Source organism: Argopecten irradians, chromosome 16, assembly GCF_041381155.1.
Source record: "Argopecten irradians isolate NY chromosome 16, Ai_NY, whole genome shotgun sequence".
Lineage (NCBI taxonomy): Eukaryota > Metazoa > Mollusca > Bivalvia > Pectinida > Pectinidae > Argopecten > Argopecten irradians.
Genome location: NC_091149.1, coordinates 7,869,425 through 7,885,287, shown reverse-complemented (window position 1 = coordinate 7,885,287; position 15,863 = coordinate 7,869,425). Strand labels below are relative to the sequence as shown.

Below are 15,863 nucleotides of genomic sequence, written 5' to 3'. Positions count from 1 at the left end.
AGTGTTGTTATTTTTCGGGTCGATCCGAAATCCAAGATGGCCGCCACAGGCGCCATCTTGAAAACACATTTTGAACTTCTTCTCAAGTTCTACCAGTGCAATTTGGCTGAAACTTGCATGAAATGATACTGACACATGGTCCCGACAAAGTGTTGTTATTTTTCGGGTCGATCTGAAATCCAAGATGGCAGCCACAGTCGCCATCTTGAAAACACATTTTGAACTTCTTCTCAAGTTCTACCGGTGCAATTTCGCTGAAACTTGCATGAAATGATCCTGACATGGTCCAGACAAAGTGTTGTTATTTTTCGGGTCAATCCGAAATCCAAGATGGCCGTCACAGCCGCCATCTTGAAAACACATTTTGAACTTATTCTCAAGTTCTACCGAAGGGATTTGGCTGAAACTTGCATGAAATGATCCTGACATGGTCCAGACAAAGTATTGTTACATCATTGGTTGATCCCAAATCGAAGATGACTACCATGACACTATGTCTAATTAATTTCCTATATTTAAAGGCCCTTGGGCCTCTTGTTTGAAATAAAATTTGTTGAAAGAAATTGAAAATGATCCTGACATGATTCTGACAAAGTGACACCATATATAATTAATTTTACTATTGTCAAGGTAGTCAGATGACCGTTAAGGCCCTTTGGGCCTCTTGTTTTTTAAATCAGTTCATTTTACAATTATTATTATTGATGATTATGATAAAGATTATTTTATCATCAAATATTTTTAGGTCATCTGACCCGAAGGGTCAGGATGACCTATAGTCATCATGCTTCGTCCGTCGTCGTGCGCCGTGCGCCGTCCGCCGTCCGCCGTGCGCCGTCCGCCGTGCGTAAACTTTTCACATTTCAATCTTCTTCTCAAGTTTGACCAGTGGGATTGAGCTGAAACTTACATGAAATGATCCTGACATGGTCCCGACAAAGTGTTGTTATTTTTCGGGTCGATCCGAAATCCAAGATGGCCGCCACAGCCGCCATCTTGAAAACACATTTTGAACTTCTTCTCAAGTTCTACAAGTGCGATTTGGCTGAAACTTGCATAAAAATGATCCTGACATGGTCCCGACAAAGTGTTGTTATTTTGCGGGTCGATCCGAAATCCAAGATGGCCGCCACAGCCGCCATCTTGAAAACACATTTTGAACTTCTTCTCAAGTTCTACCGGTGCGATTTGGCTGAAACTTGCATGAAATGATCCTGACATAGTCCCGACAAAGTGTTGTTATTTTTCGGGTCGATCCAAAATCCAAGATGGCCGCCACAGCCGCCATCTTGAAAACACATTTTGAACTTCTTCTCAAGTTCTACTAGTGCGATTTGGCTGAAACTTGCATGAAATGATCCTGACATAGTTCCGACAAAGTGTTGTTATTTTTCGGGTCGATCCAAAATCCAAGATGGCCGCCACAGCCGCCATCTTGAAAACACATTTTGAACTTCTTCTCAAGTTCTACCGGTGCGATTTGGCTGAAACTTGCATGAAATGATCCTGACATAGTACCGACAAAGTGTTGTTATTTTTCGGGTTGATCAGAAATCCAAGATGGCCGCCACAGCCGCCATCTTGAAAACACATTTTGAACTTCTTCTCAAGTTCTACAAGTGCGATTTGGCTGAAACTTGCATGAAATGATCCTGACATGGTTCCGACAAAGTGTTGTTATTTTCGGGTCGATCCGAAATCAAAGATGGCCGCCACAGCCGCCATCTTGAAAACACGTTTTGAACTTCTTCTCAAGTTATACCGGTGTGATTTGGCTGAGACTTGCATGAAATGATCCTGACATGGTCCCGACAAAGTGTTCTTATTTTTCGGGTCGATCCAAAATCCAAGATGGCCGCCACAGCCACCATCTTGAAAACACATTTTGAACTTCTTCTCAAGTTCTACAAGTGCGATTTGGCTGAAACTTGCATGAAATGATCCTGACATGGTCCCGACAAAGTGTTCTTATTTTTCGGGTTGATCCGAAATCCAAGATGGCCGCCACAGCTGCCATCTTGAAAACACATTTTGAACTTCTTCTCAAGTTCTACCGGTTCGATTTGGCTGAAAATTGCATGAAAGGAGCCTGACATGGTCCCAACAAAGTGTTGTTACATCTCTGGTTGATCCCCAATCGAAGATGGCAACCATGACACTATATCTAATTAATTTCCTATATGATTATTGCCAAGGTACTCAGATGACCGTTCAGGCCCATGGGCCTCTTGTTTTGTTTTAGACCATGTTTACTTTTCTGACTGGAAACTTGAATCACTGATCCGTACCGATTATGAGGGTCGTCATCAGACAACTTTACGGAGCGGTATAGAGTTTCTACGGGATATCACCATCTATGATAAAGGCATACAAAGAAAGCCAGGTAAAGAATGTGTTACTGTCAAAAAAAAAAAACAACAACCAAATTTGCTGAAATTTATTACCAAATTCACTCAATTTTATCGTCTTTATTTAGTCCATACGATTTAACCGTATTGCCCTAATATGCAATCCTTATAGTTCATGATATTACAATGTTATTTGTCTCAACCAAATATCACTGGGACCAGAATATTTTTGCCGTATGGCCAGGTTTCTGGATTATAAGTATTTTAGTGAAAGATTAAAAAGGAAAATGCTATACAATGACACAGTTGGGATCTGATTAACTAATGGTTGGTTGTACAAGTCATACATAACTGTACATGCAAAAATTGAAAGCATTAAAATGTTTTTTTCTTTAATTTGTGCTTTTGCTACCATTTGATTACAAAAAGTAATCATGATAATACATGTAAAAATTTTGATTGTAAAATTTCTTTAATTTTGAGCTTTTGCTAGGAAGGCGAAACCTTACAATAATAAATTTACGACTATTTGCTTACAGAGAGTCATCCTTGTCAAAATCGTAACGGAGACTGCTCACATTTCTGTTTCCCCGTCCCATACTCCAGGGACTCTGGAGCCCTGGGAAGGGTCTGTGGGTGTCCGTTCGGGAAGAAGATCGCGGAGAGTCAGCGTGACTGTGTGGCTGATCCGAGTGAAAACAGGACCACAGAATGTCTGCCTGGAAACTTCCGCTGTGCAAACGGTCGGTGTATTCCGCAAGCTTTCCGCTGTGACCAGGATAATGACTGTTTAGACCACTCTGATGAGATGGAGTGTGACAAAAGTACGTACAACATTGTAATACTGTAGATCTTTAATTGGGGATCTTAAAGCTTTTCAAGAGTAATTAAAAGCAAAATATGTCTTGCTTATTTTGGCGGTGAATTTGATAACCCTTTTTGTGCCCAATCTCTGTTCCACGATATTAATTCCACATTCCACGATTTACATGTATTTAGATACCACATGGAAATAAGTTAAAAGGTGACTTAATCTTGCATTTTCAGACCCAATCTTAATTTTGCTGTTTACATTTTAAAAGCTCTAATATTCCGTCTTTGCATATTACAGAGTTAGCTCCCTTGCGTGTAGGTATCCATTGTGACGTCATTATTTTGTGTGTGCAATTCACGTCGTTTTCTCAGAAAAGTATGACGTTACACTCGTAAATACCTGACATCACAATCAATACCTACCCGCAAGGGCAGATAAGTCTGCAATATGCAAACATGGAATAGTAAACTTGCAGTTGATGATGATTTGTTTTCATGAATTCTAATCACTTGTGAAGTACTTTAAATGAAATAGCATGCAAACAGTTGGTTTACAATATCTATGTTCATGGAGGTCATTTGATCTTCATCAAATAATTTTTTTCTAGCTCCTATGAAAGATGGAAAATTGCTAATACTGTCATAGTAAATTAACAAATAATTACGATAGAATATCTTTTCCAGGAACAACCTGCCCACCTCACCAGTTTCACTGTAAGAATGGGAAGTGTATTGGCAAACTCTGGCACTGTGATGGTGATGATGACTGCGGCGACATGTCGGACGAGAAAAATTGTCGTGAGTATATATATACATTGTGAATCAGTTTTCTATTGATGTGGATTTATTTTCATATGCATGAATGTGCAAGAATGATGCATTGAAACTTTAAATTTCTTACAATTGATGTGGATGAAAAAACAAATAATTTGTGAAATAAACATGTACAAAAGCAATCTTTATTTAATAGTACCTTAGTTAGGTAATAACAGTTGTAAGATATTGACCCTCTAATTCATAATCTTTTTAGAATTCAGCTTATTCATCGCCAAAATTTCATAATGGTCTATACTTGTACTTGAATTGGTGCGCAGGGGTATATTAATTTAACTCATTTACCCCTGAAATTTCATAATGGACTATTCTAGTCCTTGATTTAGAAGAGTCTAAGTGTGTCTTTGGGGTGAATGAGTTAATTATAGAATCATGTTCCCAATGTGAATCCATTATAAAGTGTGTAAATTTAGTTGGTTTCCATGACAGCTGTAAAGAAATGCCGTAAGAACCAGTTCCAGTGTAACAATACACTGTGTATTCACTACCGCTTCAAGTGTGACACGGACAATGACTGCGGTGATGGATCTGATGAAGGAAGCTTCTGTGGTGAGTTCTTAAGTTCCATTCATTTGTCGTCTGGATATCGAAAATTAAGATATTTATTTTTGGGGTATTTCAACCTCTTAAAGTGATGAAGGCCTCCTAAATGAACTTAGGTGTAAAAAGCTTCTGTGGTGATCGAGTTCTTAAAGGATTCAAACATTCAAAAGCACCTTAACAGGTAAAAGTGAAAAAGTGTAACAGGTAAAAGTAAAAATATTTAATAGGTTAAAGTGAAAAAGTGTAACAGATAAAAGTGAAAAAGTGTAACAGGTAAAAGTGAAATAGTTTAACAGATCAAAGTCCTCTTTATGTTAACTTCGATGGTAAACAAACAAAAATAAATAACTGCTCAGAAATATACATCGGCCAATTGATGAATCAAGATGCCGGGGTCCATTGACAACTTATGTGAAGACATTCAGATTTCATTATTATATATTCTGATAAAGGCCCTTTCTAACAAAGATAAGAGTTGACATTAAGAAACAAAATCTTACATTTTTTGCATGAAATTTTGCATCCTTTCTACTGTTGATTTACCATCAATGTTGGTGCAGAGAGTCACACATGTGCTGTGGATTACTACCAGTGTGGAGATAAACGCTGTATCCCTGACAGTAAGCTGTGTGATGGATCCAGAGACTGTTTTGATGAGTCTGACGAACAGGATTGTCCCCCCTTGAACTGTACCGAGGGGAAATGGACATGTAAAACGGGCCGTCAGTGTATCCCTGAGCGCTATCACTGTGATGGGGCTCCTGATTGTCGGGACAGTAGTGATGAGGTCGACTGTCGTAAGTACTTCCTATCTATTCTTTTATTCAATGAAATAAAGGGATATGTATATAGTTACGTTATACCCCTATACAATCGTTTCTATATAAACTCTATTGACAAAAATGCCAATAAATGAATTGTTCGTCGAGCAGTCCAAAGAACTGTTAAAATCGACTGTTAAAATGTGCTGTTGGACGGGAGTGATGTCACAATTGGGTATAATATAACAGTTATTGACTGGGTTTTTGGGCAACAAATGATTTGTTGGACCCTTACACAAACTGTTGCCCTTGGCCTTCAGCCTCGGGCAACAGTTTGTCTTCGAGTCCAACAAATCATCTGTTGCCCTCAACCTCAGTCAACAATTGTATAATGTCACATCCAGTTTCAAACCTGTCTATAAAGACCATCCAAGGGAAAGCCAAACCTGTCTATAAAGACCACCCTGCAAGGGCCAGTCAAACCTGTCTATAAAGACCATCCATGAGACAGCCAAACCTGTCTATAAAGACCACCCTGCAAGGGACAGTCAAACCTGTCTATAAAGACCATCCATGAGACAGTCAAAACTGTCTATAAAGACCACCCACGGATCAAACCTGTCTATAAAGACCATCCATGGGACAGTCAAACCTGTTTATAAAGACCATCCATGGGACAGTCAAACCTGTTTATAAAGACCATCCATGGGACAGTCAAACTTGTCTATAAAGGCCATCGAAAGGGACAAGAGAAAATGGTCTCTCTAGCCAAATGGTCTTTGTACACAGGTTGCATTGTGTTATGAAAAGCCATTTAAGAAAGTGGTTTTATTAAGCAGGTTGTCTTTATTCAGAGGTGGTCACTATTACAGGTTTTAATGTAAATAGAGGTGCTGACGGTTTTTCCCATCCCTTATTTTTACACACATTTCTGGTTGTCTAAGATTCATTGGTTTTTTGTTTAGCGTCTCGAGATGACGGCTGTCTGAAGGACGAGTTTAACTGTACTCAGGGCGGATGTATTCCACTGACTTGGAAATGTGATGGACAGCCAGACTGTCCAGATGGCTCAGACGAACCAGACGACTGTCGTAAGTAATTTAAAAAGAAGTTGCTTTTTTAAAGCACTCAAATATTTTTGCATCCTTTATTTCAATTATGCAGTGTTTTATGAATTTAGAATTATAATTACATAGATGTTGTCTGATGTAACCTTTAAGACTAATTACAGCAACCTAAACTGATGCTTGCTTAAACAAATCTCATATTAAACTATTGGCGGTGAATTAGGTCAAAGTTCAATGTCTTTCTTTAATTTGAATTTATAGATTGTAAAATTAAAAATTAATTTGGAATGTGACCAACTTTCAAGATGACTTTCTTTACAGATCTCAAATTTCATTAATGAAAGTTTAATATGTCCCTTGATCTACAGTTCTGCAAAATTTATCATGTCAGACTCTGAAAACAAAGTGGTTTTAGACTGACGGCCATATTAATATTCAAACTGTTTTTATGCCTTTTCTCATGTTAATCATTCTGGTTTAATGTATCTACAGCAACCCCTACCTGTTCATTTGATCGTTTCCGGTGTAAAAATGGACGCTGTATTGCCAAGTCATGGATGTGCGATGGAGATGATGATTGCGGCGATAACAGTGACGAGGACCAGAATCTCAACTGCCGTATGTATCTGTTACCATGACAACTGCCAATGTTGTTAAACTTCTTTTTGTGGGTAGATCTCCCTTTGAAAACAATTTTGTGAAGTTTACTGTTAAGCTAGAAACCAATATTGTAAACTAAAGTTATTTTGGAGCAATCAAATATTAGATATGAAACAAATGAAGATATATCAAATACATTTTCTCACACTTGTCATGTAATGTTATATTTTTATGGTAGCACCTCAAATCTTTTATTGTCTAGCCAGGAGTGATCCGTATTTGTTTTATAATGTAACAATAATAATTTGTATCGTAGCACCTCCTCCATTTCGGTGTCCGTCACACCAGTGGCAGTGTCCTGGAGAGTTCCGTATTTGTGTCAACACTTCCCTTGTGTGTGATGGTAATGACGATTGTCCTGGCGGCCATGATGAGAGCGCTGTCTGTAGTAAGTTTCTTTTAATGTAAAATTAAACTTCCGATGATATATTTCAAGGATAACGCCGTTAAATCATTTCTCCCTCCTGTGGCTAGTTAAACATCTTCAAAGGATTTTAAAAGTGTATTAAATATTGTTATAGATTACCAATTTAGTGATCCGTTGATAAGTCAAGCTGAATGCATTTGCCAGATTAAATAATTCAACAAATGTTAATACTGTTAAATGTTAATTCTCATTGGCTTGTTTCTATAAAAATTATTTTTCTTAGATACATTGAAATTTTTATTGCAAATTAAATGACCCCTTGTCAAGCTGAATGAAATATAATTTGAAAAAATGGATATACCAAATTGTAAATCTAATCTCAACAATGATTACATAAATTGCGCCTATGAAAATATCCTATAATACTGAGATGAATCCTAAAGTACACTTACTGTTTTGTAGACAGTGACGACTGTAAAGTAGACAATGGCGGCTGTAGCTTTATGTGTCTCCAGACGCCAAGAGGTGCAGAGTGTATGTGTCCCCCGGGTCATCGACTCCAAGGATCAAAGTTATGTGTTGGTAAGTTCTCATTTTATTCTCTATTGATTATTTATTTATAGTTAGCCAGGTGCCATAGAGATCAAGTCATTCAATGCCTCCCTGTTATATGATTTCCTCTCCTGTTTCATTATAACTTCTCGTGTTACATTATTACCTACCCTTTTACATGATTACCCTACCTGTTACATGATTACCTTACCTGTTACATGTTATCTCTCCTGTTGCATTATTACCTCCCCTGTAACCTGATTATATCCCCTGTTATATTATCATCTCCCCTGTTACACGATTACTTTCCCTGTTACATTATTACCTTTCCTGTAACATGATTTATTACCTCCCCTTTCAAATGATAAATTCCCTTGTTACATGCTTTCCTTCCATGTTAAATTATTATCTTCCTTGTCTTATGATTACCTTCTCTGTAACACAATTACCTCCCCTGCTACATGATTACCTCCCTTGTAACACAATTACCTCCCCTGCTACATGATTACCTCCCCTGTAACATGCTTACCTCCTCTGTTACATGATAACCGCCCTTGTAACATGATTACCTCCCATGTTATATTATTACCTTCCCTGTCTTACGGTGATCTCCCCTGTTACATGACTACCTCCCCTGTTACAGACTGGGATGAATGTGAGGTTGCTGGAACCTGTAGCCAGCAGTGTATCAACACCAAAGGATCTTACAAGTGTGCGTGTCGGGAAGGATACACTTTAGTGGACCATCACAAGTGTGCAGCTGATAGAAGTAAGTCCTTACAACCTTATTCTTATATCTTCATTACCTACATGTTTCACATCTCTCTTTACACCAATTTTTGTCCCTTATTCAATTCCTTAATTTCCTTTTCCTACTCCATCCCATCTTTACACTTATTTCTGTTCCATGATTCGGCCTGAAAATTACTGGACACTTGGACTTCCCTTTTTCATTCCATTTCTTTTCCTTAGTCCATCTCCTTGTCCTTAATGATACGGCTGATGGTCAGTCCGCGGTCCCAGCAGTTAATGATGCGGCTGATGGTCAGTCCGCGGTCCGAGCAGTTAAACTTGTTACTTCTTCTTTTGTTTTCCTTTGCTATAATTATAATGTACATTCTTTAATTAAATCATTATTTGAAATTTTCTTATAGATTTTAGAAACTTTAATTTGAAAATGAATAACTATTCAAAATTTTACAAAACAGCATGAAAGTGAAATAAAGGATATAGAAACTTTGTTACAGATGTCACCAAGCCGTCACTGATTGTGACCAGCCATACAGCCATTGTTCATGCTGACCTTGACCTTCACTCGTATGTAGCTATCCCTCTCCTTGGGGTAAGGTCCATTGCTGGACTCGACGTCCATGTGGCTAACAAAGAGATCTACTTCAGTGATTCGGCCCAGAAACGAATCTACAGGGTCAACGTTGATGGTTCTTATCTGACTGAGGTTAGTTATATGTCCCAATAATTCTTTGTATTTTCAGATGGAGTCAAAAAAGGACAAAAATATCCTGGTCATAAGGGCTAAACTTTGAGAAACACAAAGTTCAGATCAAAGATAGAAATAAATAATATGAGTCAATGAGTGAAATCAAACGTATGTGGGTTTACAAGAAAGACACTGATAAAAGTCAAAATTATTGAGAGTCAAGAAACAAAATCACAAATAGGGGTCAATGAATGAAATCACAAAAAAATGGTCAAGAAATTAGGTCACAAATGTGGGTCATGGATTAAAATCACAAATTTGGGTCAAGAAATGAAAACATGAATATTGGTGAAAGAGTAAAACCACAAACATGGATCAAAAGAAAAATCACAAATATGGGTCAAGGATTAAAATCACAAATGTTGCTAAATGTTTCAAAACACAAATGTGGATTCAAGAAGTGACAAAACGATCATTCTTGCAGAAATGTAAGATATGCAACATGCAACATTGACTTGTTTCACTGTTGCAGGTTTTCCCAGTGGGTGTGAATGTTGTAGAAGATTTAGCTGTGGATTGGATCGGAGGGAACCTCTATTGGAACGACTATGTGTTTGAAACCATTGAGGTGTCAAAGCTTGATGGCAGCGTAAAGACGATTCTGTTCAGTCAAAACATCACAAATCCACGTGGAATTGAGGTCGATCCACGTAAAGGGTGGGCACTTACTATACATTCATTATGTTCAATAATTAATTATGTATAAAATTTCATGATCAAGGTATTAAATTTAATTTTTTGGATATAAAAAAAAATAAAAATCTTTCTTTATTACAAGATCTCAGTCTTCAAATGTGTTGTAAGATTAGCTAAAGAAAATGTTATGGAAATTAAAAGTGCTCAATACTTTCATTGAAAAATTATTTGAACATTATATCAATTATATACTAGTTAGTGAGAAATATCCACATCAAAACATTTAGCTGCCATTCCAGGTCTTGAACTTGTTTGTTTCAAGAAAATACTAAAAATCCCTGGTTGCTTTGTTATTTTGCACTCAATACTAACTGCTATTAGGCAAAAAAAAAAAAAAATGTCTGTTTAGGGTTACATTGGCAAAAAAATAGGGTTGGTAGGTAGGGTTTTTTCTGTGTTTCTTTCACTATTAAATAATGGCCGTAACTGGAGTCTAAGATTGAAATCCCGACTTTAATTTTTTTTTTCGTAAGAAATTAGGGTCTGGAGTAAAAAATTAGGGTCGGTCGGGTAACCTTAAACAGACATATTTTCTTTTTGGCCTTAATTATGTACAAAATCATTGCTCGTGATGAATAAATGTAAGAGTAAACAAAAAGACTTTTTCATGACAAAATCTGTTGCTTTGCTCTATCACAGGTCTCGGTACATTTTTTGGACAGACTGGGGACAACACCCACGTATTGAACGTGCAGACATGGACGGACACAATCGTACCAGTATCGTCACCAAGAAGGTCTATTGGCCGAACGGCCTCTCTTTGGATTATCCCAATAAGAGGCTGTATTTTGCTGATGCTCGTCTCGACTACATAGAATACTGTAACTATGATGGATCAGGACGTAGACAAGTCTTCGCTAATGACCATGTAAGGACTTATTGTCATAAAAGTGAATTACATTTTTAGCTCACCTGGCCCAAAGGGCCGGTGTCATGCATAAAATGTACCTCCTGCATAAATAGTATCCGGATACTTTTTATACCCTTACCAAAACATACCCCCCTTGCATAAAATGTACCCCCCTAGTGAATATGTTCATATTCAATATATTTTGTCTCAAAATGTTTGAATTTAGGTAGAGCAGAACTGAGGGTGGCAGTTATTAGTGTCTATAACCCAAACTGAGAAATCCCCACCCCCAGGGCAATTTTTTTTTATTTTTACGTTTTTTTTAAATTTTGATTAGCGACTTTTATTTGACACATACAATGAACATGAGGTCACTAAAACACAAGCACTGTCCTGGGGGCAGGGGAGGGGGGGGCTACTTTTTATTCAAAAATTTCAATCTCCAAGTAAATTAGTCTGAAATTGATAGAATATTGATAAGTAACTCTACATCTGTCATTTTAAAGTTTCAACCGAGCTCATGCCCACCCGAGGGCAATAGGGGGGTACTTTTTATTAGCTCACCAGTGGCCAGAAGGGCCGATGAGCTAATGTTATGGCGCGGCGTCCGTCTTCCGTCCGTCCGTCAACATTTCCTTTAAATCGCTACTAGTCATAGAGTTCTCCATGGATTCTGACCAAATTTGGCAAGAAACATCTTTGAGGAAAGGGGAACAGAGTTTGTATAAATTTTGGCTCTGACCCCCAAGGGGCAGGAGGGGTGGGGGCCAATAGTTGAAATGTAGGTAAATCCTTTAAATCGCTACTAGTCATAGAGTTTTGCATGGAATGTTACCAACTTTGGCCAGAAACATCCTTAGGGTAAGGGGAACAGAGCTTGTATAAATTTTGGCTCTGATCCCCCGGGGGCAGAAGGGGCGGAGCCCAATAGGGGAAATAGATGTAAATCCTTTAAATTGCTACTAGTCATAGAGTTTTGCATGGATTGTAACCAAATTTGGCCAGAAACATCATTGGGGGAAGGGAAACAGAGCTTGGAATGTGTAAATTTTGGCTCTGATCCCCCGGGGGCAGGAGGGGCGGGGCGCAATAGGGGAAATAGAGGTAAATCCTTTAAATTGCTACTAGTCATAGAGTTTCGCATAGATTGTAACCAAATTTGGCCAGAAACATTATTGGGGAAGGGAAATAGAGCTTGCGTAAATTTTGGCTCTGACCCCCCCGGGGGCAGGAGGGGCGAGACCAATGGGGGAAATAGAGGTAAATCCTTTAAATTGCTACTAGTCATAGAGTTTTGCATGGATTGTAACCAAATTTGGCCAGAAACATCATTGGGGGAATTTAAGGGAAACAGAGCTTGTATAAATTTTGGCTCTGACCCCACGGGGCAGGAGGAGCGAGGCCTAAAAGGGGAAATAGAGGTAAATCCTTTAAATCGCTACTTGTCCTAGAGTTCTGCATGGATTGTAACCAAATTTGGCCAGAAACATCATTGGGTGAAGGGAAACAGAACTTGTATAAATTTTGGCTCTGACCTCCCTGGGGCAGGAGGAGCGGGGCCTAATAGGGGAAATAGAGGTAAATCCTTTAAATCGCTACTTGTCCTAGAGTTCTGCATGGACTGTAACCAACTTTGGCCAGAAACATCATTGGGTGAAGGGGAACAGAGCTTATATAAATTTTGGCTCTGACCTCCCTGGGGCAGGAGGGGCGGGGCATTATAGGGGAAATAGAGGTAAATCCTTTAAATCGCTACTTGTCCTAGAGTTCTGCATGGAATGTAACCAAATTTGGCCAGAAACATCATTTGGTGAAGGGGAATAGATCTTACCGCCCCGGAGTAGGAGGGGCGACGCCCAATAGAGGAAATAGAGGTAAATCCTTTAAATTGCTACTAGTCATAGAGTTCTGCATGGTTTGTTACCAAATTTGACCTGACCAGAAACCAGAAGGGGAATAGAGTTTGTATAAATTTTGGCTCTGACCCCCTTTGGGGAATGATGTGTGGGCCTTGATAGGGAAAATTCCTTTAGAAAAGAAACAATGAATCTGTATTCAGAACATAACTTGGCATTACAAACCAGGTGAGCGATACAGGACCTCTAGGCCTCTTGTTTTTCACCTCTTGTCCAGGGGTAAAATGATTACGTTGTGTAAGCCAGGTTTCCTGGTGAACCAATTCAAATTAATTGAAATTCACTTACAAACTCTCTAAGTTAAAAATTGACAAAAGCCAGTTTTGAGAACTAACTTACTTAGCATGCAATGTAAGGCAGAAAAATGTTATCTTTTATGTTCATAAATTAGTGGCTTCCAATAACTATTTGATTCAAATTAATCAGAGGTTTCCTGTATTAAAGAATCTGCAGTGTCCCAAGTACTTAATATTATCATTGAAATTAAATCACTGAACCTTTTCAGTTTCTGCGGCACCCACATGGACTTGTTGTATTTGAGGATACAATCTTCTGGACTGACCGAGTGGCTGGACGCGTATCCCAGTGTAACAAGTTTAACTGCTCGGACCGTGGACTGACCATCAGCCGTATTTCTCGTCCCCTGGGGATCGCAGTGATGCACCCTGTCAGACAACCATACAGCGCTTTAGACGGTCAGTATAGGATCAGATGTAAAAGCCATTAACCTCTTCAAGTATCAAATTATGATGTCATAATTCAGGACATAGAAATTGGTCATTGTGGTCTCTGAGACTAATGAATTTGGACATTGTGGTCTCTGAGACTAATTAAAGAAAATGACTTTAAGTTAGTAATTTCATAAAAATTTCCTTATGTGAAGTGCTCAACTGACTTGATTGACATGGTGTGAACTGTCAATGGTAAATTTATTAAGGTGATAAATGCTAACCTTTCGTTTTTTTAAGTGCTGCTGTCGTAAATATGTCTATACTGTATATCTGTTAAATTTTGTGGATGTAAATTTCATGATTAACTGTTTGGAACTGTTTTTGTGGGAGCTTATTTTTGCGAGTTATATTTAAAGCCTTTGAAATCGTCATTCACACATCCAGCTCTGATATGTAAAACCATTATTTTCATGAATCTTGCGAGATATTAATTTTTCCGAAATTAGATTAATTAATCCACAAATTTAGCAAAATTAAATCCCCTGTGAATATAAGCGACTATACAGTAAAACATTTCTTAATGTTACTTCTAGCTAGATGACCATCATTTTGAATTATCACATCTTGTTGCTAGGCAACTTATGTCTTGATTTGTTGTATCATGTTGATAGGCAACAGGTCTCTTTTCATTTCAGAATATTTTATTGTAATATTACAATCGGGATTGGCCAACAGGCAATGCCTACATTAGCCCTCTCCCTGTAACTAGAACTAGTGGCTTGATTTGTTGTATTTTGTTGCTAGGTAACCCCTGTTCCAACTCGTCCTGTAGCCATCTATGCCTGCTGTCTTCTGTGAAGCCAAAGGGATTCTCCTGTGCCTGTCCTGTAGATATGAAACTGGATGCTACAGAAAGCAAATGTATTCCATGTACGTACACTGTGCTTCTTAAATCAAGTGAATGATATATGGTTTAAAATTGGGATTATTCATTTACAGTCACAGTGATCAAATTACGAAATGAAGATATTGAAGAAAGCAAATTTAACTACAAAAATGGCCTCATTAGAAATATATCATCATTGGAGACCGAACTACAAGTCACCTGTTTAAATATTAAGTTCACATGTATTTTACCTGAACATGTTTATTTTACCTGTTTGTTCGTTAGCTAACCTGGATTACCTGATATTTGTTTTACCTGTTTGTTAATTCGCTGACCTGGATTACCTGTCCTCGTTCGCTAGCTAACCAGGATTACCTGATGTGTGTTTTACCTGTTTTGATCATTAGCTGACCTGTTTTACCTGTTTTTGTTTGTTAGCCGACCTAGACTACCTGATGTACATGACAAAATCGGGCATTGTGGGTATAGATATGGAGGACAATGTGACTCACCCTCTACTTCCTGTCGCCAGCGTCCTCAGCGGGATGAACATGGACATCGACAGTGCTAACGGCAGCCTCTATGTCGTACAGCGGGGCGATATCTTCAATGTAAGACATTTTTACATGTCTGGTCCAGTGAAAAATGTTTGATAGTGATTAGCTAGTCTCAATTTCATTGAGTTAGAGCTTGTTCCAATCACACTTGAAGTTAATTGTAAATTGCTGAAGCATCACATTTTCATTTACACAAACTTTTTAGTTTCAAATTTATGTTGTACAGCGGGGGGACATCTTTAATGTAAGATGGGAATTTTATACAGTTTGAAATTTATGTTGTACAGCGGGGGGACATCTTTAATGTAAGACGGGAACTTTATACAGTTTGAAATTTATGTTGTACAGCGGGGGGACATCTTTAATGTAAGATGGGAATTTTATACAGTTTGAAATTTAAGTTGTACAGCGGGGGGACATCTTTAATGTAAGACGGGAATTTTATACAGTTTGAAATTTAAGTTGTACAGCGGGGGGACATCTTTAATGTAAGACGGGAATTTTATACAGTTTGAAATTTAAGTTGTACAGCGGGGGGACATTTTTAATGTAAGACGGGAACTTTATACAGTTTGAAATTTATGTTGTACAGCGGGGGGACATCTTTAATGTAAGATGGGAATTTTATACAGTTTGAAATTTAAGTTGTACAGCGGGGGGACATCTTTAATGTAAGACGGGAATTTTATACAGTTTGAAGTTTATGTTGTACAGCGGGGGGACATCTTTAATGTAAGATGGGAATTTTATACAGTTTGAAATTTAAGTTGTACAGCGGGGGGACATCTTTAATGTAAGACGGGAATTTTATACAGTTTGAAATTTAAGTTGTACAGCGGGGGGA

General features: G+C 38.1%; 1 protein-coding gene across 13 annotated transcripts in view; it reads left to right on the top strand.

Moving 5' to 3' along the window:
* Positions 1-15,863, top strand: part of LOC138311137 (low-density lipoprotein receptor-related protein 2-like) — a 173,379-nt gene that overhangs the window by 38,570 nt on the left and 118,946 nt on the right. For all 13 annotated transcript variants that reach the window (XR_011206530.1, XR_011206529.1, XR_011206526.1 and 10 more), the window contains exons 16-31: positions 2,243-2,383; positions 2,888-3,172; positions 3,846-3,959; positions 4,425-4,544; positions 5,099-5,335; positions 6,265-6,390; positions 6,859-6,984; positions 7,283-7,414; positions 7,856-7,975; positions 8,589-8,714; positions 9,193-9,401; positions 9,916-10,100; positions 10,779-11,007; positions 13,411-13,600; positions 14,381-14,506; positions 14,901-15,073. Coding sequence is in view for 7 of the 13 variants with exons in the window: in XM_069252604.1 (XP_069108705.1) it covers positions 2,243-2,383; positions 2,888-3,172; positions 3,846-3,959; positions 4,425-4,544; positions 5,099-5,335; positions 6,265-6,390; positions 6,859-6,984; positions 7,283-7,414; positions 7,856-7,975; positions 8,589-8,714; positions 9,193-9,401; positions 9,916-10,100; positions 10,779-11,007; positions 13,411-13,600; positions 14,381-14,506; positions 14,901-15,073 (2,639 nt within the window). In the remaining 6 variants the exon portion in view is untranslated. The remainder of the gene's footprint in view (positions 1-2,242; positions 2,384-2,887; positions 3,173-3,845; positions 3,960-4,424; positions 4,545-5,098; positions 5,336-6,264; positions 6,391-6,858; positions 6,985-7,282; positions 7,415-7,855; positions 7,976-8,588; positions 8,715-9,192; positions 9,402-9,915; positions 10,101-10,778; positions 11,008-13,410; positions 13,601-14,380; positions 14,507-14,900; positions 15,074-15,863) is intronic.